The sequence below is a fragment of the Phalacrocorax carbo genome, chromosome 25 (genome assembly GCF_963921805.1).
Source record: "Phalacrocorax carbo chromosome 25, bPhaCar2.1, whole genome shotgun sequence".
NCBI classification, from domain to species: Eukaryota; Metazoa; Chordata; class Aves; order Suliformes; family Phalacrocoracidae; genus Phalacrocorax; species Phalacrocorax carbo.
In genome coordinates, this window is record NC_087537.1 from 1,419,859 (window position 1) to 1,444,154 (window position 24,296).

Sequence of the window (24,296 nt, forward strand, 5' to 3'; positions counted from 1 at the left end):
GGACCGAGTCCTTGCACGGACTCACCCTTTGCTGACTTTATGAGCTCGGGGTGCTGTTGGAGGTGTTCCAGCAAGAGCAGAGCGCGCAGGAAAGGGGAGGAGCAGCTGCAGCTCAGGTACCTGCTGAGTGCTGATCTCAAGGGCCATGCCTGCCTTTTCCGCGTCTCTTTCAAGTCCTTTTCTCCTTCAGTCCTCCGTGCTAGTGTTATTCACACTTTGTATTGGTTCTTCTCTTCCGCCGCTTCTCTGTCTTCTCCTGCTGCTTTGCATTTAGCTGGTGATTATTCTTGTGCCTTGGGAGAAATCTGCTGCAGATGTCTCCAATAAGCCAAGACGTGGTTGTTCCTGCCTGAACAATACTGCTGGCTGGCAGAGAGGCCAAGTGGTGTTTTCCCTGGGTGGAGAAGGCCGCTGGATGTTCTCTGAGACATGGCTTGGGATTAGGCTTATTGCTTAGGCTAAGGTTTTAGACTTTTCTCAGTAGTCTATGGGTTTTATTTTATTAGCAATTACCTTTCTTATTCACTCAGAGTTTGAAGCCTATTTAAGGTTTCCAGCGATGTTTGTTGACTGTGCATCCGTACGAGTGCTGTGAGAGGTTTCCTTGGCTCTGCCTGAAGTGAATTCAGCCTCGGCGAGGCTGTGATCGCGTGTCTGTGTGCACCCTGCTTTCTAGTGGGAGGCTGTGGTGTGGTGAAGTGTTGAGAGTTCAAGGCAATAAAAATGCCATGTGGTAGCAAGAAGTGCGACTAGCTGGAGGCAGTGGTTTGTGTAGGGCTCGGGCAGAAAATCAGCTAGCAGTGCATTAGTCAAGGTTATTCGGTTATGGTACTTTCTTAAGCCACTGACAGTCAGCAAGGTCAAGGCCTTGTGACTCAGGTCAGTGTCAAGAGATGCTGTGAAACCAAAACCAAGGTTCTGAGGAGCTGTCATTGCGTAAGAGGGGAGCAGAGTCTCAGGACGAGTGCGTGGAAGCTGTGCAGGCAGGAGCACTGCAGATACGCTGCCTCTGTCGGCACATGTATTGCCAGGAAGATGAAGGACTGAGGAGGGGAGGAAGAGTATCTAGTCCCACCTTGTCCTGTTTGTCCCTTGGACCCAAGAGAAGGGCATGGAGCACGGTCTGCTGCTTCACAAGGTTTCATGCCCTGCGATGTAGTGCTGTAAGCTCAAGGGAGCATGCGGGGGGCAGTGCGGACGTACAGTGTCCTTCTGAAACGCTTAAAGGTCTGCAGAGCCCTCTGTGCAGCAGCTCCATCCTGGCCCTTCCCTTGGCACCCCCGAAATGCAGAGAAACTGCCTCTCTTTCGCGGCAGCTTCCACCGTAACATGCTGCCTAATGCACGGGGACAGAGGTGAGATGTGACTCTTGTCTCAGACGGGAAAAATCCAGGCTGGTGCTCCAAGGAGCTTGTTAGTGTGTCTAGAAAGTCTCACATTCCTGTAACTTATCTCAAACATTCCTAGGATTAGCTATTCTAGTATCTTTTTGGAGATACATCTTCTTTCTAAAGATGCTCTTCTTGCTGCCCCCTCCCTGAGCTTCCTGTGTCCACCGCTCACCCCACAAGGAGCCGGAGGGAAAACCCTCCTGGCTGCACTGGGACCTCTCCTGGGAGTAGGGGACGAGGCTCTGCTGCTCATCTTGTACCCAGAGAAGCTCTTGCCAAAGGGGAAAGAGCCATCCAGGGAGAGGAAAAGGGAGCATGGCAGTGGGAGGGGGAGTTATTTGAGTAGCAATTTCAACATTACTAATAACTCTCCTCTACCAAAACCCTGGAGACCCTTTCAGAAGTCTGCAGTGTTGCTAAACAAGCGATGCACTGGGGCTGTTCGCAGGGGGGTCGCTGGGGGAGGATGGCTCCCGCTGACGGGTTGCATTGGAGTGTTTCTCACTGCCCCAGCAAGAAGTCCTGCTTTGGCAATGGTCACGCAGATGCTGCCCCGATCAAATACCGAGTTAGCGATGCTGTCTGGGATTTCGTGAGGGCTTCTTTTTGCTGCTGAACTTTCTAGTTATTCTTGTTTGAGGCAGGAGGGAAGCGGGTTTGTCTGACAGTCGCCCCTTCTCCCCCTGGACACTGGGAGGGCTGCCCCTCCTCAGGCACCAGCTGCCTCAGGCTCCAGGTGCCGGACCCCGCTGTAGCTGGAAGTATATTAATATTTGCTATGTGATACCTCTGCTTGCTGCTCTGCAAGCAAAACACAGCATAACCATGGCAACTTTTTTCCTCAACCTCATCAGCATGCCCTGCTAATCCAGGCAAGTCACCCCGCAGCCCTCCCAGTGATTAAGCTGGGTGTAATGAGCTCGGTAAATCCTGGGTGATCCCAGCAGTTCCTTCTGCTCTTCCTAGCGAGGGGATGCGTAACAGGCTTGTCATCAGGACGCTCCCAGGGCTCGTGTTGCAAGGAAAAACAACCCAGGCTTGGCAGCTGGCTTTGCTGTTTTGGGGTCTCAGCGCAGACAGGGAACAAGCCTGTGTCCCAGCTCGTATGTCTTCGCTCCAAATAACCGCGCTGGGACACCCAGGGCTCTGCGTGTGCAGCTGCCGGGCGAAGCTGGGAGGCAGCGTTTTCGGCATGGCTGTTCCCTCGCCTGATCTGCTGAAGCCTGGGGGAGAGCCAGCACGGAGGTGGAGCTGGGGGTCCGCACCGAGCTCGCTGGGCTCCGGCAGATGAAGCCAGCACAGGGCCCGGCACGGCGGGACTTGTCCCGTGCAGGGTCCGTGGGGCTCGGTCCAGGTGGCCGCTGCAGCCTGGCTGGGCCGTGCTGTGCCTGGCGGGTTTGGGAAGGGTGTGCAGACAGTTATCTAACAGCCGGGGTGTGCCTGGCACGGCCCTGGCCCAAGGGCACCCTGCTTCTCCCACCGCCACCCAGGAGGCACCCTGCAGCCCTCCAAGCCCAGCACCCTACCTCGGCTCTCCGCAGCCCCACGTGGGCGCTCCAGCTCTGGTCCCAGTCCCGGCGCACTGAGCCCAGCTCCTTTTCACGTCAGGGGGGTTTGTGTTTTCATGTCGGGGGGGCTGCCTGCCAAGCTGGGCTGGAGGCGGAGGGGAGGACTGGGGTTACCGGGCTGAACTGCAACTCCTGCCTCACCGAGTTGGGCCTCTTGGTGCAAGAGGCAGTTGTGTCACTAAGGGCCTTTATAAGTGTGTCCGTCTGCAGCCAAAATCTGTGGCTTGTCCCTTTCATCTTAGGGGGAATTCTGTTCCCTAGTCTGTTTCCAGCAGCAGAATCTCTGTAATTTCCAGTCTAGATGGGTCTGTGGCCAGCTTATTTCTATTTCTTCTTGTGCTCGCCTTGTCTTAGCTTAAGCAGCGTTCCTTCCCCCAGCGTTTCTGTACAGCCGCTAAATCCTCCCAGCCTCGGTGAAGCCCTGCAAGGCCTGCCTGCAGCGCCCGGGTTACCCCTGCCAGGGCTGCGATGCTTCTGTTGCGACGGGCACCGCGCCGCACGGCAGGGCTCGGGCGTGCTGCCGGCTTTGCCGTGTGCTGCGGGCTCCCTGCCTGCGCCCGCGGCCCTTGCGTTGCTGCCCGGGGGTGCAGCCTTCGCCGGGGCTGCGCACCAGGGCGCTGCTGTTTCTCGTTGCTCTTGGGGAGCCCTGATGTCTGCTGGCAACGTTTGTCTTTCTCGTGGCCGCACCATGCTGTGGCTAACAGCCACCTTGTGATTGACCTCCTTCACCCAAGCCCCTCTCCTTTGTTCCTCCAGCAGAAGTGCCTGCAGCTGAGGCTCAAAATTCCTGTGAGGAGCCTGGGAGACCTCTCGCTTTAGCCCAGAGAAGGGAAAGGAGGAGAAATGAGGTTTGGAGGCTAGTTCTGGCAGCATCAGGCACAAGAAAGATCAAAAACTCAGGGCAGGAGTACAAGAGAGGAGGGAAGCTGTTGCGTGCATGCTCCTGGAGCCCCCTGACAGTCCTGGTTCATGCACACTGCACGTTATTTCTGTACCTACTTAAATTAAAACCAGCCTTGTCTTGCGGACGCTGACTGGAGCCAGGCAGTTCTTCTCCCCAGGGGAGAATCGAATTTTCACTCCATCTAGCTTGTGTTTTTGACCTGGAATGACTCTTCTTTTTATATTTAACAAATGCTCCCTCCAAGCCTCGTACTGTGCTGCTCTTCTCGCAGCGGTGCCTGCAGCGTCACGGCACATACGTGCTCCAAGGCCAGAAACCAGGCGTGGGCAGACCGCTTACCTGCGATCCCGCTGGCCGCACGGCAGAGCCGCGCCGCGACCGCTTCGGAGGCGACACGAGCTCCGCAGGCACGGCCAGCCGGGCCGGCCGGTGGGAAAGGGGAGCTCAGCTCCCAGCCCACTGCTGCATCCTCTGTCCCTCGGGGTTTGGGTCCAGAAATGCCAAGGAAGAGCAGCACGCGGTGCTGGCCCTGGCACGGCTGGCTGGAAGGCACTGTGGGCTTGCAGGAGGGACCCCACCACGTGCAGCCCGAGCATCTCGCCCGCCTGCCCCCCGAGCCTGGGGAGCGGCTGCTGCCCTGAGGTCCAGCTCTTCTGCCCATTCTCTGCTAGATCCCTTCGCGGCTGGCCCTCCGTAGGGATGACCTGCTCCAGACTGTGTCCATCTCCCGTCAGGGCTGCAGAGCACAGCCTGGAGGTGCAGCTGGGGCCGCGCGTCTTTCCCCTTTGTAGAATTAATCATTTACAATTCGGGGATGCCATGTGCCTGTCTAATTTGCAACTAAAGGCACAACAGCTGCCTCCCAGAGGTGCTCTCCCTTCTGCAGCACAGCCCTTGGTGCAGGACACGTCCTTGCTCCTGAGCCTTTCTTACAGACCAGGCTGCCTGGTCCATCAGACTCGGGAGACACAGCGGGGTCTGGGCTGGGAGGAAGCTAAAGGGGTTTGAAGTGTTTATTAACTTCTGCAGTCTTTAAAAACCTCTCCTAGCTCTGTTGAGAGTGTCAACTGGTTTGACGCATGACCCATAGCTGTGACGAGTACCCTGAGCAGCAGCAGGCAGCAGCAATGTTTTGCTTCTCATTCACTAATCTTCATGAGTCTGGGCTATTCTGGGTGTCTCTCCGGTGTTTCTCCGGCAAGAGGAGAGGCTTCTTCGGGGTTATATAATTCATCAAGGGCAAATCCAGCCTGTTTTGAGCCACCTCCATAACAGATCTCAACACCCAGCCACCAGAGTTAGTCACCGCTTACCCAGACATGACGTACCGCGCCAGCCCAGCACTCCTGCCCTCGCCCACGGGGGGTTGAGGACTGCCTGCCTAAGAGCAACGTGTCTCTTAATCCTGTGACTCCATAGTTAATCAACCCGAGATACGTGAGTAAATAAGTCAGTCGTACAAGACTGATGCAGGAAAGGACAAATATTTTAACAAGCGTAGCCCACTGTTTGTGTTGCACACCAGAGCCACGCGGGGTATGGAGGAGGGAGCCCTGAGCTGCGGGATTAACTCCTGTCAGTGAGCCTTTGGCTCCGGCTCTCTGGACATCCCGTGGTCCCCACCGGTGCTGCCCGGAGGGGTCGGGCCCATTCCCGTGCAGCCCAACCATGGGGAATGTGCTTGGCTTTCATGTCCCCGAGCACCGAGGTGTTGAGCTTTGGCTGCCACAAAGGGCGTGGAGGGAACAGGCTTATTTTCCTCATCCCGAGACAAACGAGCGAGGTTCCCCCAGCGCGTTTGGTGGCAGTGAGTTTTGCTGAATGGCAGCTCCCGCCGTGCCGACGAGCACGAGGGAGAGCAGCAGCTGGGGGGACCCCACTTGTTCCTGATGCAGTAGGACAACCTCCCCACCTCCAAACGGTGTCCTGAGACCTTTTGCCCAGAACCCCCCAAGGGAAGCCTACCTTCTGCCATGGGGATTTTTTTTAATGGCAAAGTCAAAAATACTTTCTATTTAAAGCGAAGCCAGAGAGTATTCAAAATTTAATAGCAATCAGATTCCTAGAGCAGTGCCTTGACTGAGAAAGCAGCCACATACACCGGCCTCCAGGGCTCAGCTCACATTGTAACAGCAAAATAAACCCTCAGATTAAATGTACGCCCACTTGCAGAACATTGCTCTGGCAGGCGGCTCCGCGTCTCTGGCCCACTGCGAGCCTACCCCGCATGGCTCCGGGCTCGCCCTCTGCCCTTGCCGCTCTGGATGGCTCCGAGGGGCAGGGTCCCATGCAAAAGTTCTTAGACTGACACTTCGTTTCATTCTTAACCAATAAAATAAGCACCACGTAAATAAAGCAGAATCTAGTTTTTAGGCCTTTGAATCCTGAAAAGCTGTTGCAAACTAATCCTCCTTGCACTTGCCCAAATGCACTGTGCCACCGGCAGCAGAGGCTGGAGGGGGGTGGAAAAAAGCAATAGAGGATGACTTGTTTTCTTACGAGCTGAATTCCAGCTTTGCACTCCAAATCCCCGTTTTTATAGACTTTTCCGCTGAAGTCTGCTCCTGCCCTGGGCATGCCTGTGTAACCGCTCCTCTCTCTGCATTCCTTAGATTCTTCTTCCGCTTGAGACGCTGGATTGAAGAAGGGGTCTGAGGTCCCTGGTGGAGAAAGGGAGGCGAGGAGGAGGAGGAGGTTTCTCTTGGACTCTAAGGCATCAAATCTGGAAAACCAAACCATGTCACAGGTCATACAAAACCACGTGTTGCGTGTTGGACAGACCGTATGTGTTTCCTCACAGGAGGAGAGCAAGAGCCTGCACCGGGCCGGGTACCCGGGCTGCTCGGCGCTGCCGATGAAGTATGCCTACTACTCAACGGAGGGCTGGGCTGACCCGTCCGCGATGGTGCACGCCAACGCCTGCCTGCTTCCCAGCGGAGGGCTGTACGGAGCCCACCCCTTGTTTGAGCATGTGGCTGCTCACGCCCAGGGGAAGGGGCAGCAGGACACCTCTTTGGAGACACCCACTACCCCGTATCAGCCAAAGGAGGAGGAGGAGGAGGACACCGGCACGGATCCTGAGGCTCAACCGGTGTCTCCTACCTTGGACATATCAATAGAGAGTCTCAACCAGCTGATCCTAGAAATCGATCCAACCTTTCAGCCACTCATGTGCAAGCCAGTGGAGGATGCGGTCCAACCTTCTTCTCAGGGTGACGCTGCTGCCACCAAGAAACAAGATCTGGAGGCAATAGGTGAGGCAAAAGGTGCTGGTCGTGCGGTGGAGCCGGCGCAGCTCAGACCTAGTGAAAACCATTTGCAAGAGGCAGAGTGAAAGCCCAGGGCAGAGAGGCTCTGCTGCGGGCAGGGTGAGGTCCTGTGCCCCTGCGAAGGGCTGGAAGTGGGCATCAGCGCCGTCCCCGCCGTCCCCGTGGGATCAGCGTGGGGTACGGTCTGCCCACGTCAGGGCTGCATGTAAAAGAGCAGGAGAACAGGTTGCGTGTCCAGGCTCTCCGCCTAAGTCGTGTGCTTAGGTGGCCCCGGTCTGACCGCTTTTGAAATGTCTCGTGTCCAGCTAGCTCAACAGGATCCAAAGGAAAACAGGGAGAACAGCCTTAATTCAACCTGATTTCTGTTTCCCTGTGTTTGGAGAAAACATTTCTCATAAGAAATGGGGCTTGTAGCTCTCAGAAAATGCCTGATCCAAGTCATTACCATCAAGGACCAGGGAGAGGCACTGACCTCTGGCTGCGATGCCTGGAGCGCCCTTGCCCTCGCAGCAGAGCCCCAGCTCTACCAAAGGGCAGCGGAGCCTTTCCCAGGGTCATACTTGACCTGTGGAGGCACAAGGACTTGAAGCCAGATTTCCAAAGCCTTGGGCTAAGGTACTGATCGTTACACAACCATCTCATGTAAATGTTCCCAATCGTTTTGCCAGGGAAATTCTTTTTCCAGGGCTTGCGCGCTCCTCCAGCAGCATACCTGGCATACACAAGGCAGAACATCAGCAGCACATACCAACCCCCTCTTTCTGCTCTCATGCCTGGGTGCCTGACGTGAACCCGTTTGCAACACTTCTGTCATCCCTGCAATCCAAAGCTGTGCTGTGTGCGCTGCTCCTGATCCCAGCGCTCTTGCCTGGGCTCTTCCGCAGTGTGTTAGCAGCTCAGCGCGCTGCGCACAGGGTCACGCGGGCAGAGAGCGTTCTGGTGCACCGGGGGTGCTGTCATGTGTTTAGGTGCCTAAAGGTACAGTCTCACTGCTTCGGAAAAGCCTTATTGCCTATCTGTGTCTTTAGACACGGAAATACCTTGAAAATCTGTCCCTAGGCCTCTTTCCAGAGGAAGGTCAAACGAGAGGATGTTAAAGGCATGAAAAAATTCTGTTCTCCCCGAGCCCTCGTGCCAACCTCCACATGAGGAACGCGGGGCTGGGGGAGGACGAGGTACGTGTCTGCAAGTGCTCTGAACTGCAGCCCTGGCCCTGTGAGGGTGCCGATGCTCCAACGGGCGAGCGGCTGAGCCGGAGCCGGGGCGCGCGGGGGCCGGAGCGGTGCAAGCAGGCGGCACCCCTCCTTCCTGCCGGGGTGGAAGGGGGTGGCCTTGCAGAAGAAGCACGGTGACAAAGTGCAAGTTCAGCTCTTGGCTCCCCAGGCTAGTGTTTGGAGGCGTTCAGGCATCACTCGAGGGCTGGAGTCCTGAGCAGCTCAGCAGGTAGCGTGCTAGTGGTTTTGAAAGTCTGGCTCCGAGTGTGGAACCGAACATCTGGAAATCTGGCCCTGAATTCAGTAGGAAAAGCCTCACTTCAGCTTTCATTTTCTTTTAAAAGCTCTTATTTTTTTTATGCAAACTTCCTACCGCTGCACAGCATCCCTGTTCACGCCCCTCCTCCTGCTGCAGCCGTGCAACCCGTGCATGCGCCGCTGCACCCCCCCACGCCGGCTGGCCCCCTGCAAATGCTCCCATTAGGCTCCTGCCGCCCTTTCCCCCCCTGGCCGTGCAGGGAGCGCTGCACAGGGCCCCTTTGCTCTTTCTGAATAATTTCTACACCCCTCCTTTCTGCCTGAAGCATGTTTCCCTGCAAGCACGGTCGGTTGATGTGCTCTTGTCTAGTGGAAACCACGAGGAGTGCTTTTAGCATAACAGACGCTGTAGAAATAAGAGACATGTTCATGACAGTCACTTACTCCCTCTGGTACTTGCTTCTTCCTGGAGAAGAGGAGGGCGTCTCAGCCTGCATGACAGCTGGGCTCCGTGTCTGCAGCACTTCTGCCACTCCTTGATGCTGAAAAACTTGCCAAGGTCTTGAACAAATATTTGATGTTTAACCACACCTGATATGCCAGAGCAAAGGCAGAAAAGTAGGAGGCAAAGGGCCTCATTAGCCCAGGGTGCAGATGCTTTTGTTATTTCTCTAAAGGACAAATTAAAAACCTCATTTCTTTTTTCCTTTGAGGGAGACACTGACAAAAAGCACCCAGCCGAGAGCTTGTTGTAGGGGTTTGCACGCTGATACCAGAACCACGTGTCTCCAGAGCCTTTCTGAGGACGGGCTTTGGAGGAGCTGCTGCTGGCTGCCAGTGGCAGTAAGGGTGTGGAGGGGGAAGGCTGCGGTTCTGGCTCCTTCCCCGTGCGTGGTCCAGCTGCATCCCCGCTGGGGACCAGCCCTTCTGGCTTACCCGGCGCCTCCTCGGCGGCTCTCTGCTGGCCGTGCCGATCCAATCCCGCGCTGGGATCGGCACAGAGAAGGGGCTCAGAGAGTAACTTTTGTACAGACTTGTGCTTTTCCTGCTCATCAAGCTTTATGCCCCAGAGGTCTGGCTGTTCCTTGCAGTAAACAGGGTCTGCAGTGCTTGGCAGTCTGGAGTCAGCTGCTCTGCCCCAGGCAGCTACCCTCACCGGCAGCTCCCAGGGCAGGAATAAGGCACATAACATCAGCTGGCAGGGAGCTCAGGGCTCTGAAGAGCAGTTTTTTCATTGCTGCAGCAAAAAGATTTTTCGTCTCTCCAAGAAACACCTTTAAGAAGGGAAACTTTCCTAAACTCCACGGCAGGGCGAGAACCAGGAGCTGAAAACAAACCTGGGCACGTTCAGACTAGAAAGGAGGTGCACACTTCTAGCGGTGGGGGTGATTAACCACTGGAACAGCTTCCCTGGGGAGGTGATGAATTCGCCATCGCTGCAAGCCCTTAAATCAAGTCTGAGTGTCTCTTGCTAAAAGGCACTTTCTAGCTCAGCCAGAAATTATGGTCTTGTTCAAGGAGCCCGGTGACTGATGTGCATGGGGTGCCTGGGAGCCAGGCATCCCCTTCTCTGGCTGTGAGGTTTCACGGAAGGTCTTGGAGCAAGTGATCACAGCATCCCAGGTGGGAAGGGACCTCAGGGATCATCTAGCCCAACCTTTCTAGGAAGAGCACGGTCTATACAGGATGGCCCAGCACCCTGTGCAGCCAAAGGTGTCCAAAGTGATGCTCTGTCAGATGTGTTACGTTATAAATAATGGCAAGCAAAGGGGTTAGGAGATGCCCTGCTGCCCCGGGCATGAGTGGAAGAGCAGGAAGGTGCACACAGCGGGGCACAGGCACAGAAACTGCCTTGGAAATTATTCCTCTAAAGACTTGTGCAGGATGGGAGGAGGGAAGGGAGAGCAGCCGGCCCCTGCCCTGGGCTGCATGCTTGCTGCTGGCACGCCCAGTCCCATAGCTGGCACCCAGAGCCTTGTAACTGCCCTTGTCCCACACGGCTTCCTTCTGCCTCCTGCTCCGCAGCCACGGTGCCGACGGTGCGAATGTCCGGCGGCGCCTGGGGCCCCCGTGACGTCCCCGTGCTCCCCCGCCCAGCCAGCTCAGAGGGCGTGAGGGCCACACGCCTGCAGCCGCGGGCACCCTCTGAGCCTGATGTCATCCCTGGGGGGGAGCAGCCAGATGTTTTTCTCTTGAGTCAGGTACAAACAGAGCGGCTGCTGGAGGAAACACCCGCCTCTCGCTGCAGGTCTCGGCAAGCACCGGCTGTGCAATGCTGGTGAGGGGGGGTCTGCGCAGTCAGACGTGACCGCGTGTAACCCCCCTTGCCTGGCAGCCCACCTGCGCTTCGGTGGGTCACCATGACTTGGGGTCCATGAAGAAATCAGCCCCCATAGAGTCTTAACGAAGGCCAGCACTGGGCCACGGGGGTCTCCCTGGCGAGCCCGGGGGTCCTCCCCTGGGCCCAGCAGCCCTGCAGGGCATGTGAATTGGAGCCAGAATTAATAGCAAGAACAACAGAGATGCACGTCCCCCACAGAGCTTAGCTAATGAACCTGACTCAACCACTGAATCCGTAACAACCTCCTCTTTCTTCCTCCAGACATTAAGTACATAGAAATGACGCCAGGCAGAGCCACGTGTCCCGAGCTGCTGCAGGGCTCCCCCAGCGCTTCGGGCACGCTCTTCTCAAGGTCCCCCCAGGGCAATGGCTTCCTGCCCCAAAAAGGGGGACTCAGAAGCAACTACAGCACCAGTGGAAGTGTGGTTTTCTCAAGCCCACCTGGACCTGCGAGCCCCCGGTCGGCCACGCCGAGCTGCGCTGCCTCCCCAACCGGCAGCAAAGAGTCCAAGTGCATCGCTGTCCCCCAGCAGTGCGCGTCTGGACAGACGGACAGCATCTCCTACGGCCCCAGGTCTCTTGGCACCTCCCCAGCCTTTGACAATTTGCTGAAGCCCGTGCACGTGGTGAGGGCCCAGCAGAGGAACAGCTGGGTCTCCCCGCTCTCCTCGAGCCCCGGCTCAGACACCAGTTATGTCCTTGGAAGGTAAATGCCGCCTTGTGTCCCAGTCCTGGCGCGGTGATGGGGGTGGAAGGGGCACAGGGCTGTTACCCCAAGTCCCATTGCCCACGACCTCCTTCCTCAGGCTGGGAGTCAATGCCCTGCGGGGCTGGGGTGGTCCCTGGGGTGGGCTGTGCATCCTATCCCAGCTAAACAGCCCCGCTGATCTCCTGCTGTCTGTCTCCCTCTTGCAGCAGCACCCACTCCCTCCACAATGACGACTCAGATGCTCACCCCGCTGCCTGCTGCTCCGCTGACTGCCCGTCCCCTGCCAGCCCCTGCCCACCATCCCCGAGCATCAGATCTCACTCTGGAGAAGCCTCTGTCCTGAGTCACCACCTGCCCAGGGCAGCCTGCTCCGCCACAGCCGACCCCTCCCCGTCCCAGAAGGGACAGGCCAGCAGCTGCCCGCCCTCCATCCTCAACTCCGCAGCCGACATCCAGGTGCTGCTGGTGAATGGGTGCCTGGAACAAGGAGATGCGTCTTCCAGGCTGGCCAAGACCCCCCCAGCCTCTGTCAAGCAAAGCCCCCCTCCCAGCTGCAGCCCGGCCTCGAGGCTCGGTGGCCTGAACAACGCGCTGTCGGCACCAATGCTCTCCTGCATCTCGGACAGTAAGTCACCTCCCTGCCGCAGGGCAGGTCTGGGGGGGAAGGAGCCGCAGAGCCCCGCAGCTGCCAGGAAAGGGGCAGCAAACACTCGTCTCTACTCTGGTTTATCTGTGGGTTATAGACACGAAGGACAGGAGGTCCTTGCCGGACCTAGAGATCCTCGATGTGTCTCCACAGCCTTGCAGGGCTCCGCGGTGGTCTCCAGCTCTTTGCTGGTGACCCTGCGTTAGCCATGGTGTTTTTGTCCACCAGGGTCCTGGGGCGTGTGCTCAGCAGGCAGAAATGCCCTGGTGCCCTCAAGGAGGTGCAGATACACATATTTATAGCACCTGAGAATGAGAACCGTGATTTTGCCATTTCATACTTATTTGTGGGCCCAGAACGGGTGGGGAGGAAGGGTTAGGGTTCTAGTATGCTCTGAGGGACATCTAAAGGTACCGGAGTTTATATGGTCCCTCAGTCAAGGGTAAACAATACGCTATTGTTCTCTGGAGGAGATTAGCAGAGGCAGCTCTCGGGGCAGAGGGTTTTAATTGGGATTCTTATGGGAATAGCAGGAGGGCTTTGCGGGTCAGATCTCCAGCTGGTGTACATCCCCATGGTCCAGTGGGCTTGTGCAGGGCTGGGCAGACTGGCACTGCTGGGGATTCCACGTGCTGCCTCTCTGCACTCCATCGCAGCCTGCTGGGAGAGATAATTACGTGGAGAACGAATTATTCTGAGTAGGGAGGAAGCCCTGGTCAAAAGGATTAAAAAACACACTTCGACTCCGGCCAGCCTGAAAGAGAAATATTTTTGCTAGGTCTCTGTCCTGCTCGGCGGTGTCTGCCGTGAAGGTCTTTCAGGACCCACGCTGGCCTTGACGCCGTAAGGTCTCTTGCAGGTCCCCTCAGGGCTGAACAGCCGACCATGAAGTTTGTGATGGACACATCAAAATACTGGTTCAAGCCGAGCATAACGAGGGACCAAGGTAAGGCGATAAGTGTCTCTGCTGGGAGCACCCCATCTCAGACTTGCTCTCCTTGGGTCTGCAGGACTGCTGCCGGTTCCCCAGGCTGCCGTTTGCCTCCCTGCAGCATCTCGGTCCAGCTCTTGCCTGTGCTGAGGTCCTCTGGGGACTCAGTGATGGCAATTCAAAGCATACTGGGGGTTGATGGGCACGGAGAGACCCACTCACAGGTCTAGGGGGAGGGCTCAGAAACACGGGCTGTGCCACAGCCCCTCCCGTCCCCTGCCTCAGGTCCAGAAAAGCTTCTCCTGCCTCTGACTTGCTGCGACTCAGCATGGCCTGGGCAGGGGCTGACTCTGTCCTGCGGACCACAGGCCCCCAGCACGAGCCAGGGCCCCTCAGGCTGCGGCGGCACCGCAGTCGGTACCCGCACGAGGGATGCGCGCGGCCTCAGCAAGCGCCTCTGATGATTTCTCGCTGGTAGCAAGGGACGACTCCCCGCGAGAGCGTCGGCCAGACGTGAAATGCAAGGCGGGGAGGTTCCACCTGTTTTGCTTGGCTGAGCCTCCGCCTGTGCTTTGACAGCAATCCAGCTGCTGAAGGACAAGGAGCCAGGCACGTTCGTTGTGCGGGACAGCACATCGTACCGGGGGTCTTTCGGACTGGCGATGAAGGTTGCCGTCTCTCCATCCGGCAGCCAGACAGGTACAGGGACTCGCTCGGAAAGGTGGGGTTTGCTTCAGGGATTTAACTGAAACCAGTCAAACTAAAGCAAGCTGAGAAGCCACAGGACTCTGGTTGTGTGAGCGATGCTGGCAGCGGGGTCTGCACGTGCCCATCCCCATGCATGGGGGGCTGGCGCCGCGCCCACTGCACGGAGCAGAAGCTCCGGTGGATGCCCTGGGATGGGGCCCCGGGGAGGGCAGGGGCGAAACAAAGGCCTTTCTGCCAGTGCTGACACCGTCTTCAATCCCGCTTGCAGGCGATGAGAGCAGTGACCTCGTCCGGCACTTCCTCATCGAGTCATCTCCCAAAGGGGTGCACTTGAAAGGAGGCAGCAAGGAGCTGTATTTCGGTAAGGACGCTGCCGTCACCCGCAGCAGCCCTGGCAGCCCCAGGAGCTGTTACCAAAAGCCCCTCGAAGCACCGGCCAGGACCGGGGCTGCTCCCCCAGCCCTGCAGCGAGTGCGTTGGCGCGGGGGCCCTGCAGCCCCTGCCTCCTGCCAGCGAGACTGTGGTAGCAGTCTCCACAACAGGAACGTGGAGCTGGGGTTGGAAAACCCACTTTTGTCACTGTGAGGCCCCAAACAGTCCATCCTAACCCTCCCCCCTCTGTCCTTCTGAGGTCCCTGGGACACTGTTGAGGGGCCAGAGGCATGTGGGTGGGAGCTTTCAGGCACCAGGGCCCCGCCAACTCACGGTTCTGTGTTGTAGGGAGCCTCCCCGCCTTTGTGTATCAGCACGCCATCACCCCGCTGGCACTGCCCTGCAGGCTGAGCATCCCCACCCGAGGTAGGTGCCGGGGGCAGGAGCGATGCTGCGGGCGGTCCCTCCTGCTGGGCTGGGGAGATGGGGACGGTCCTGCAGTGGGGAGGGGGCCGAACCGCCCGGGGGCTCGTTGCCCTGGCCGTAGGAGGAACAGGGACCTGCAAGAGCTGACTCGAGTACGGTGGTGTCTTGCTTCTGCTGGGGATGGAGGGTGGTCAGCAAAGCAGCAGGGAGCAGGGGACCACTGAGGGTGGGCAAGGGAAGGAGGAGCGGGGAGGTCAGAGATGAACGGAGCCAGGAGAGGGGGGTGGAGGACAGTTAAATTAATTACTGCTCTAAGCCCCTGCAATTTAAGCAGCCCTGGGACTTTGGGCCTCTTGTGAGAGGAGGAATTTCACCCAACACAAAGTGGTGACGCGGAGCAGCCTGACCGGCGGACATCCGTGCTCCTGTCTGTCGTTTGTGCAGATCTTGCTGATGGAGAAGATAGCCCCGACTGCGCTCCTGAACCCGCACTATCCCTGCTGAAGAAAACTGCTGGTGAGGAAAGGCGCAGGCTGCTGTCACCAGGGGACAGCTGAGCCTCCGAGAGCGAGAGCTCTGGGCGTGCACCCGCGCTTTGGGCTTCAGTCCTTGCGTATCGACCACAGGGCTCTATTTTTTTGTTGTTTTTTTTTTTTTTCTGACACCACTCTCAGCTGACGCTGAAAAGCCGTCGCTGTCTTTGGACACCCCGGTGCCTCTGTGGGTGCCGGTGCCGTGTCCCCCGCCTGGCTTTACCACCAGGTTGGAGACACCTGTGGGTTTTCTTCACATCCTCAGACCACAGGCCTGCAAGGGAACCTGATATTTTTAAAGAAAGGAGACTTTTAGTCCTCACAATAGTGAAGTAAGGTTTGAAAAGACAGTGCCTGAGGTCCCAAAGCTGATAAAAGACCCACAATTTTAAATAGCCCCTGATTTTTAAGCCTCTCCCGATCGGCCTCCACCAGGGCGTTGAACTGATGGGCATTGAATATCTGGAGTTTCTCGGAGAGGGATGGGGCAGTCGGGGCTGGTTAAATTGCTGAGGGACCTTACGGGAGACACAGGGGAACTGCGCAGCAGGGCGGGGAAGGGTCTTTGCTTCTCTTGTGCGCCCGGGTGCCCCCAGCCGGCGTGCAGCCGCGGGTGGGCTCCAGGTGAGAGCAGAGAGCGATGGAGAGCGGGCTGCGCGGAGGGGTCACGGCGCAGTCAGGGGAGTCAGGAACCGCTTTGTTTTGCTGGAAATTCTGAAACATAAGTTGGCAAGCTGAAAAGTTTAGTTTGACCCAGAACAGCCCTTTAAACAGCTCAATCAGCCTGAAATGTCATGTTTTAGGTTGGCCTTCAGCTGTTAGTTGGCTTGGGGTATTTCTGCTTTTCATTAAAGGAAATATGTAATAAACAGAAAAAAATCCAAATCTGACATTCAGAAACCGGAAATTAAATACCCTGACTTTTAAAACAATTAGTGCAAAGAATTAAAGTAAACTAAAATAAATTCGTGAAGAGTTTCTGAGTCACCAAACCTTTAATTTTTCATCAGAACAGACCTGACGCGCCTACGTGTGCCCGGTTCTGCAGGATGATGCCTGGGACCCGGCCCTGGACCCGGCACCGCCGGGCTCAGCGCTGCACACGCTCAGCGCCGCGAGACATCGGCCCGTGCTGAGCCGGGCTCTGTGCTGTCCTTGCAGAGTGCAACGTCTTGTACCTCAACACGGTGAAGATGGAGACGCTCACGGGAGCCCCGGCCATCCAGAAAGCCGTCTCGTCTACCTTCGAGCTGGAAACGCTGCCCACACCCACCCTCGTGCACTTCAGAGTGAGCGAGCAGGGAGTCATGCTGACGGACATCCAGAGGAAGTAAGAGCCGCCCGGGGAGGGTCAGGACGGGGCTGCCGGGCTGCTGCCGCGGCCAAGGGCTCGCCGGTGGCAGGGGAGAGCTAAGCGGTCATGGAAATGCAGCTCGCCCGTGACCGCAGAGCTCTCTTCTTGCCTCTCAGCCTGCCAACGTGCTGATCTGCAGCACGTCAAGAAACGCTGGCCTGCTAGGACGGGCCCGTGTTGCAATCCAGGGATGGACTTCATCCCTTCTGTTTGCAGCACAGGGCACGATGCTGCTTTACGCGAAGCTAATGGCAACATCTGAAGAGCCGGAGGCAGGAGCCGGCTGAACCCGAGGGCTGCCTGCGCTCGGTGGCCAGCCCCGGGGAGCGGGACCCCCTCACCCCCACCCCCCGCGCCCCGCCGTTCCCAGCAGCTACAACAGCTTGAGAAGGGCTTGAATTTGCAAACGCCTCTTTCTCCCACCAGCTCTGTGCGGGCACTTTCCTCCTCTAACCCCACGCTCTCCTCCTCCCCCCGACAGGGTGTTTTTCAGGAAGCACTACCCCTTGGCTGCCATCAGGTTTTGCGGGATGGATCCTGAGAACAGAAAGTGAGTTATCGGCCGCTCTGCGGGACGAGGCCGTCCGTGCCGGCCGGAGCCGCCGCGCGGTTCTTGCTTCCCCACGGCTCCGCTGCTCCCATCTCTGCACTGCTTAAAATCCCAAACCCCAACCGCCGGCTGTGCAGCCCCTGCCGGGCTTAACGTGCTGGGCTTAGCTAAATGTAAACCTTGACTTTGCAGCTGATGGAATGTGTTAAATATCACTCTTTTGAGCAAATCCAATTCTGTTCTTCCCCCAGGTGGCAGAAGTACTGCAAGTCCTCAAGGTAAGAGCTGCGCAGGGACCTCCCGCGGCCGAAGCATGCCGGTGGATACCTGGGGGGAGGCGCTGCTTTGGCCCAGCCTCGCCTCTCCAGCGGGTGCATTGCAAAGCTCTGCAGAGCCGCAAAGAATCAAAGCTCAAAAAATGAGGAGGGGACGCGATACAAGTTAACGTGGCGGCAGAGTGAGATGTGGGACAGATGGGTGAAGCTTTGTGGGGAGTTTTGCTCTGTAGGCTTTGATGAGAGGCTTGGCTACGCCCAGTTCTCCACACCCCCTCATGTAGAAAGCCCCCATCCAAATCCATCGTCCTTCCCAGTGACTCGCTTGCTCTGGGCTCAGGAAGTGAGTTTATGTCTGGCTCTACCTTGCGTTCAAGAAACTTTTCACAGCTGGGGAAGCCTTGCCAGAAACACTTCTCCCGGCTGTTTTGCTTCCAAGTAAACGTGATTGGGGAGCGGGCCAAAGTGGAATTGCTGGAACTGGGATTTTGCTATGTGGCCGGGGCTAGTTTAAGCGTATTCCTTTGGATTCCTGGATGCAAACTACATAAGGCTCTCTCTCCTTTTTCAAAGGATCTTTGGGTTTGTGGCCAAAAGGCAGACAGATTCGGAGAACGTCTGTCACCTGTTTGCAGAGTACGACACTGTGCAGCCGCCATCGCTTGTCATCGACCTGCTGTGCAAGCTCCTGCTGGCCCCGTAGAGGACAGAAACCCCGGACAGCTCAGGGCTGGCAGCTGCCCACACAACGCCGAGCTTCTACTGCTCACCTTTTCTGGCTTCTGGGCTGCATTTTGGCAACAGCTCATATTTATATTTTTGGTTTGGTACGTACAGTCATGTCAAGAGTCTCATATGCTCTGGTGGGATGAGATGTTCCTCCGAGACCCTACACGGGGCATCGCACGGTCGGCCGCTCGCGGGGAGCTGTGCCGAGCTGGGAGCGGAGCGGCAGGACGGGAGCTGTGCTCGCCGCAGGGAACCGCTGCCTCCCTCACCCGGCATCGCCATTCGCTTTTCTCCGGAGGAACAAAATACTCTGGCTGAGATGTCTGTCGGCTGCGGGCGATGCCTGCACCGCGGGGGTCCAAGCTGAGGCGCGGTCGGTGGAGCTGAGCTCCCACCTTCAGGGACTCGGCCCTAACCCCCCCCAATGCCGTGGGAGGGGAGCTCTGGTGCAGGCAGGGGGGACTCCCCTCCCTGACAATAGACCAGGAGCCAGTTTTGCAAATCAAAGCATATAAAAGCACTAGGCCCTGCTGAAAAATCCTGCTTCCCTCAAGGAGCATCAAAAGGCAGCGTATTTATGCCTGGTGCTGGTAAATTCTCTTGCCCTCTTTTGCAAAGCGGGGTTACAGGCTAGCTCAACCTCCAGGCATCGCGGCAAGCTGAGAAATAAATGTTGACATTTTCATGACAGTAAAACGTCGGGTTTTTGGAAATGACTTGCATGAATCCGGCCCAGATCCTCAGATGACGTAAATTGGCGCAGCCTCGTGGAAATCGGTGCTGCCGTGATTTACACCAGCTGAAGAGCCAGCTCTTGCTGTAATCTCAGCGCGGAGTACAGCGGCTCCGAGACCACCATACAGCCGCCTCCCTTAGCACTCGCTTACCTGGTGCGTCTACATTGTTTTAATTTTGGACCCTGGGCTAACAAACCCGGCTAAGGGGTATTTTCAATAAAGCAGCGGATCATTTATCTCACCACAAACGCTGCAGAGATGTCAGCAGCTGAGATACGTTGCTCTGCTCTCCCCAACTGCCAAGCGTATGCACGCGTTGCACATAACAAAAAAGTCACTCTCCTCCAGGCGGGCTGTGAACCGGCATCCAGCTGCCGCGGCTCTTCGGCCACCATAAAAACAGATATTGGAGTTACCGGGGGGTGGGGGGAGCACCCGGCTCCAGGTTGAGAAACCAACGGCTTTCCCACACCCACCCCCAGCCTGTCAGCCCCTAGCTCTGCTCAGGCAAACCCCAGCACCCAGCCTGGGGCCCCCCCGGGTCACGCCGGGGCCCCCCAGGCCCTGCACGCTCCGCGTCCCCATCGTGCTGCAAAGCCTCAACTTCCAGACCCAGGGGAACGCGGCGCCCCAAGGCCACGGGCAGCTCCGGGGGCCGCGGCTCAGCCCCCGCGCCCCGGGCTTGCGTGTCCCCAGCCCCGCGGGGACCCCCCGCACCCGCGGGCTGGGCAGGATGCGACCCGCTGCAGTGCGCGCTGCAGCCGGCAAGGGGCCCCAGCACGACACCGTGCGGCCCTGCCTGCACCCTGCCTGCACCCTGCCTGCACCCTGCCTGCACCCTGCCTGCGCCCTGCCTGCGCCCTGCCTGTGCCCTGCCTGCACCCTGCCTGCGCCCTGCCTGTGCTCTGCCTGCGCCCTGCCTGTGCCCTGCCTGCGCCCTGCCTGCGCCCTGCCTGCACCCTGCCTGCGCCCTGCCTGCGCCCTGCCTGTGCTCTGCCTGCACCCTGCCTGCGCCCTGCCTGCGCCCTGCCTGTGCTCTGCCTGCGCCCTGCCAGCACCCTGCCTGCACCCTGCCTGTGCTCTGCCTGCGCCCTGCCTGTGCCCTGCCTGCGCCCTGCCTGCGCCCTGCCTGCACCCTGCCTGTGCTCTGCCTGCGCCCTGCCTGTGCCCTGCCTGCGCCCTGCCTGTGCCCTGCCTGCACCCTGCCTGTGCTCTGCCTGCGCCCTGCCTGCACCTTGCCTGCGCCCTGCCAGCGCCCTGCCTGCACCCTGCCTGCGCCCTGCCTGTGCTCTGCCTGCACCCTGCCTGCGCCCTGCCTGCGCCCTGCCTGTGCTCTGCCTGTGCTCTGCCTGCGCCCTGCCTGCGCCCTGCCTGCACCCTGCCTGTGCTCTGCCTGCGCCCTGCCTGTGCCCTGCCTGCGCCCTGCCTGTGCTCTGCCTGCGCCCTGCCTGTGCTCTGCCTGCGCCCTGCCTGTGCCCTGCCTGCGCCCTGCCTGTGCTCTGCCTGCGCCCTGCCTGTGCCCTGCCTGCGCCCTGCCTGCGCCCTGCCTGTGCTCTGCCTGCACCCTGCCTGCGCCCTGCCTGCACCCTGCCTGTGCTCTGCCTGCGCCCTGCCTGTGCCCTGCCTGCGCCCTGCCTGTGCCCTGCCTGCACCCTGCCTGCACCCTGCCTGCGCCCTGCCTGCGCCCTGCCTGCGCCCTGCCTGTGCCCTGCCTGCGCCCTGCCAGCACCCTGCCTGCGCCCTGCCTGCGCTCTGCCTGTGCCCTGCCTGCGCCCTGCCTGCGCCCTGCCTGCGCCCTGCCTGTGCCCTGCCTGCGCCCTGCCTGCGCCCTGCCAGCACCCTGCCTGCACCCTGCCTGCGCCCTGCCTGTGCCCTGCCTGTGCCCTGCCTGCGCCCTGCCTGCGCCCTGCCTGTGCCCTGCCTGCGCCCTGCCTGCGCCCTGCCAGCACCCTGCCTGCACCCTGCCTGCGCCCTGCCTGCGCCCTGCCTGTGCCCTGCCTGCGCCCTGCCGGCACTCTGCCTGCGCCCTGCCTGCGCCCTGCCTGCACTCTGCCTGCGCCCTGCCTGCGCCCTGCCTGCGCCCTGCCGGCACTCTGCCTGCGCCCTGCCTGTGCTCTGCCTGCGCCCTGCCTGCACTCTGCCTGCGCCCTGCCTGCGCCCTGCCGGCACTCTGCCTGCACCCTGCCTGCACCCTGCCTGCGCCCTGCCAGTGCCCTGCCTGTGCCCTGCCTGCGCCCTGCCTGCGCCCTGCCTGCGCCCTGCCAGCGCCCTGCCTGCGCCCTGCCTGCGCCCTGCCTGCGCCCTGCCTGTGCCCTGCCTGCGCCCTGCCTGCACTCTGCCTGCACCCTGCCTGCGCCCTGCCTGTGCCCTGCCTGCGCCCTGCCTGCGCCCTGCCTGCGCCCTGCCGGCACCTTGCCTGCACCTTGCCTGTCTGCTAGGAGCTGTACGCAAGGGCAGAGCCACCGGTGCACGCAGAGCTGGTTTCATTAACCGGCAGTTAATTAGCGCCGCGCCGGCTGTGGGGCCCCGGCCCTGTGCAGCCCGCAAACCAGCGCTGCTTTACTCCGCCGTGTTTATGGCGATGCTGTTCAGGACCACAGCGATAAGCGCAAAGGGAATACGAACGTTCAAAGGCTTTGGCTCCAAACGGTGCTTTTGGGGGGATCGTGTTGCCGCCCCCGAGCCCGGACCCCTGCACACTGCTCCCCTGCATCGTCAAATCCAGCTCCCTTTTACAGAACTGCAGCCACAACCGGGGGGGTTCATCTTCCGGGAAATGGGGCGACGGCTGCTTTTCCCCACTTTGGGACCAATTTGGCCACGAGCCCATCGCCAAGCGCCAACTTCTGCACGTGGAATTTTTAGTTCATTGAAAACCCTTTCTCAGCGCAGCCGTAGCTGGAGCGCGGGCCCAGACGCCGCGGGGACAGTTCAGCCAAAACCACCTGGATTCAGGAAAAAACAAACAATTCTCTGAGCTCCTCGTGGCTTCCAAAGTTTGTCCCAGGCTTCCTGGAAGCGCAGCTCTTGGTTTTGGTTCCTGGGTCCGGTTCCAGCCATTTTGTAACAAACCCAGCCCCTGGCCGGGCGCGCAGATTTGTTCCCAGCAGCCTCTGCCGCCAACGGGTGATGCCCCACGTCCCCAGCCACAGCAGGACCCCGAAAGCCACCACCGCTGCGGCGTGTGGCCAGGCTGTCCCTGCTGACGGGGGCACGGATCGCACCGCTGACCCCCCGCCATGCATGTGGGCGCCCGGACACGCGTGCACTTGTGTGGGTGCCACAGAGAGCACTGGTGGCAGCGGGACGGGCGGCAGCGTGGTGCCCACAGGGGCTTCTGCACAGAAACGTCCTCGCCCCGCACGGGGGACGGGGAGCCAGCGGCTGTTGCAGGTGGAGAGTGTGCAGAGCTTTGCTCCCCAATGAGATATGGACCGGCTCACCTGGGACCCGGCCGGGGGTCAGCATCGCCGCCTGCCTCCCCCATCCCGACACAGCGGTGCCCAGCAGCACTTCCAGACACACGGAGGGCTCGGGAGGGTTCGGTTTCCTCCTGTCACCGAGGAGCAGCGGCACACGGGGGAGCTGGGGGGAGGCGGGTGCCCCCGGTCTGCAAGCATCACGGGAAGGGGCAAATGACCCCCAGACCTTCCAGCACCAGCCCCCGCGCTCCCGGCAGCAGCGCTGCGAAATGCAAACACACACACACACGCATTTCTCTAGTCAAATAGGTTCCTGAGCCCAGCCCGGTGACCCCGCAGCCACCAGGGCTGGGGGCAAGCAGGAGGGGGGCCCTGAAGGAGAGCCCAGGTAGCCCCAGCCCTGGGCAGCCATCGATGCGGGGCCAGGGCGCTGGGCCAGACTCCAGGAGAGCTGGCGTCTTCCCTGGTCCGGCTGCCGGTCTGCTGCGCCAGCAAATTACTGCGCTTGTCTACATTGGCTGCAGACGGCTGCCTTCGGGCCCAGCTCCTCCGGGGTGTTTGCACAACCCCGAGCACCACCAGCCGCGCAGCTCCAGTAACCGGAGCATCGGGCTGGCACCGGCCCCGGACGACACCTCCAGCACCGGGGAGCCGTGACGCCGGAGACCCAGGGTCCTCCTGCGACGTGACTGCAGGCGACGCGGCCTCCCAGCTGCCCTGGCAAGCACGTTTGCTGCAAACGCCGTGAGAACGCCGAGCCATGGCCGAGAGCGCCGGGCATTCCCACGCCTGGGCATCTCCCAGCTGCCGGTCCCCCGACACCCTCCCAAAACACGGAGCAGAGCTGGTGATGCACGGTGCATACCAGCACTGGCACACGTGCCGCGGGCTGCGGCTCTGCGAGGCCAGTGGTGCTGCCTGGCCACGAGCACGTCGCCCTGGCGCACACCGGTGCCTGTCCCTGTCCTCCCCTGAACTTTGAAGCCCGTCCGGTGTCTCATCCCAGCTTGGTGCCATCTCCGGGCCTGGCTGCTGCTCTGTGCCGCTGCTCTGTGCCACTGTGCAGGGCCGGTGGTGACCATCCTCGCTGCCCTCGTGGTGGCACCGAGCGGAGGCTGAGCTGGGGCTTATAAAGAGGCACAAGATCATTTGCTTCCCGCCCCATCCCTCCTCAGCGTAGCTATTCCTGAGGCTTTGTGGGTGCCTGGGTTTTCAGGGCTGCTGAGTCCCAAACCCAGCGTGGTGTCCCCCAGCCTGGGGGGGACCAGGCGCCCAGGCAGGGACAGCTGAGCCTGTCCCCACACCGGTGGGATGCCCAGCGCCGGCCCCCGAGCCCTGCAGGCTGCAGATGCTGCCGAGCGCAGGCAGGCGCTGGCCCCGCTCCCGCAGCCCAGTCCCAGGATCTACAAACCAGACGCTCTCCACTCAGGCATTTTTTTCCACTCCCAAACCACCACAGTCCAGCCCCCTGCCCTCCCCAGCTCCCCCTGCCCCAGCCTCCCTTATGCTGCTCCGCAGCCGGCCGAACCCACGGCCCCTGGCAGAGGGCAGGCAGGTGCCTTTGGAGGTGGCCAAAGGGGGTCCCTGCCCGGTGGGTGTGAGGAGCAGCCCAGGGCCCAGCCTGTGCCCAGCTGCACCCAGGGCATCTCGGAGAGGGGAGCAGAGGGGCTGCGAGGGAGCAGGGACACACGGGTGCTCCTGGGCTCCCTCGCTGCCACCAAGGATCCCACCCTACTCGCCCCACCGGCAGCCAGCACAGCCGCGCTGCTCTCCCCAGCACCCGGCCCCGGCGGCGGGCTGAAACGAACCATCAAATATTTTTGCTGGTGGCTTGGAGTCGGAGCCACCCGCAGCCGCTCAGCCGCCGTAGCTACAGCAAACACCCCAGCCAGGCTTTCGCGGGTGCACACCTCAACTCCCTCGTCCTGGAGCACCAGCCAGCTCCAGCATCCTCTGTTC

At 59.8% G+C, this 24,296-nt stretch overlaps 1 protein-coding gene across 1 annotated transcript; it reads left to right on the top strand.

The window, feature by feature from the left end:
- The first annotated feature begins 6 nt into the window (after positions 1–6).
- TNS4 (tensin 4) lies at positions 7–19,136 on the top strand. The gene is made up of 13 exons (XM_064473332.1): positions 7–116; positions 6,476–7,117; positions 11,207–11,651; positions 11,861–12,279; positions 13,160–13,246; positions 13,811–13,930; positions 14,208–14,300; positions 14,660–14,737; positions 15,182–15,253; positions 16,432–16,600; positions 17,106–17,174; positions 17,426–17,452; positions 18,023–19,136. Exons 2-13 carry the CDS (start codon positions 6,601–6,603, stop codon positions 18,150–18,152), a joined length of 2,226 nt encoding a protein of 741 aa, XP_064329402.1. The 5' UTR covers positions 7–116; positions 6,476–6,600; the 3' UTR covers positions 18,153–19,136.
- Positions 19,137–24,296: the final 5,160 nt, after the last annotated feature.

Coding starts and splice junctions, on each gene's coding strand:
- TNS4 (XM_064473332.1), top strand. CDS start 6,601: ATGTCACAGGTCATACAAAACCACGTGTTGCGTGTTGGACAGACCGTA. Junction 12,280..13,159: donor GCTCTCCTGCATCTCGGACA/GTAAGTCACCTC, acceptor GGTCTCTTGCAG/GTCCCCTCAGGGCTGAACAG. Junction 14,301..14,659: donor CAGCAAGGAGCTGTATTTCG/GTAAGGACGCTG, acceptor TCTGTGTTGTAG/GGAGCCTCCCCGCCTTTGTG.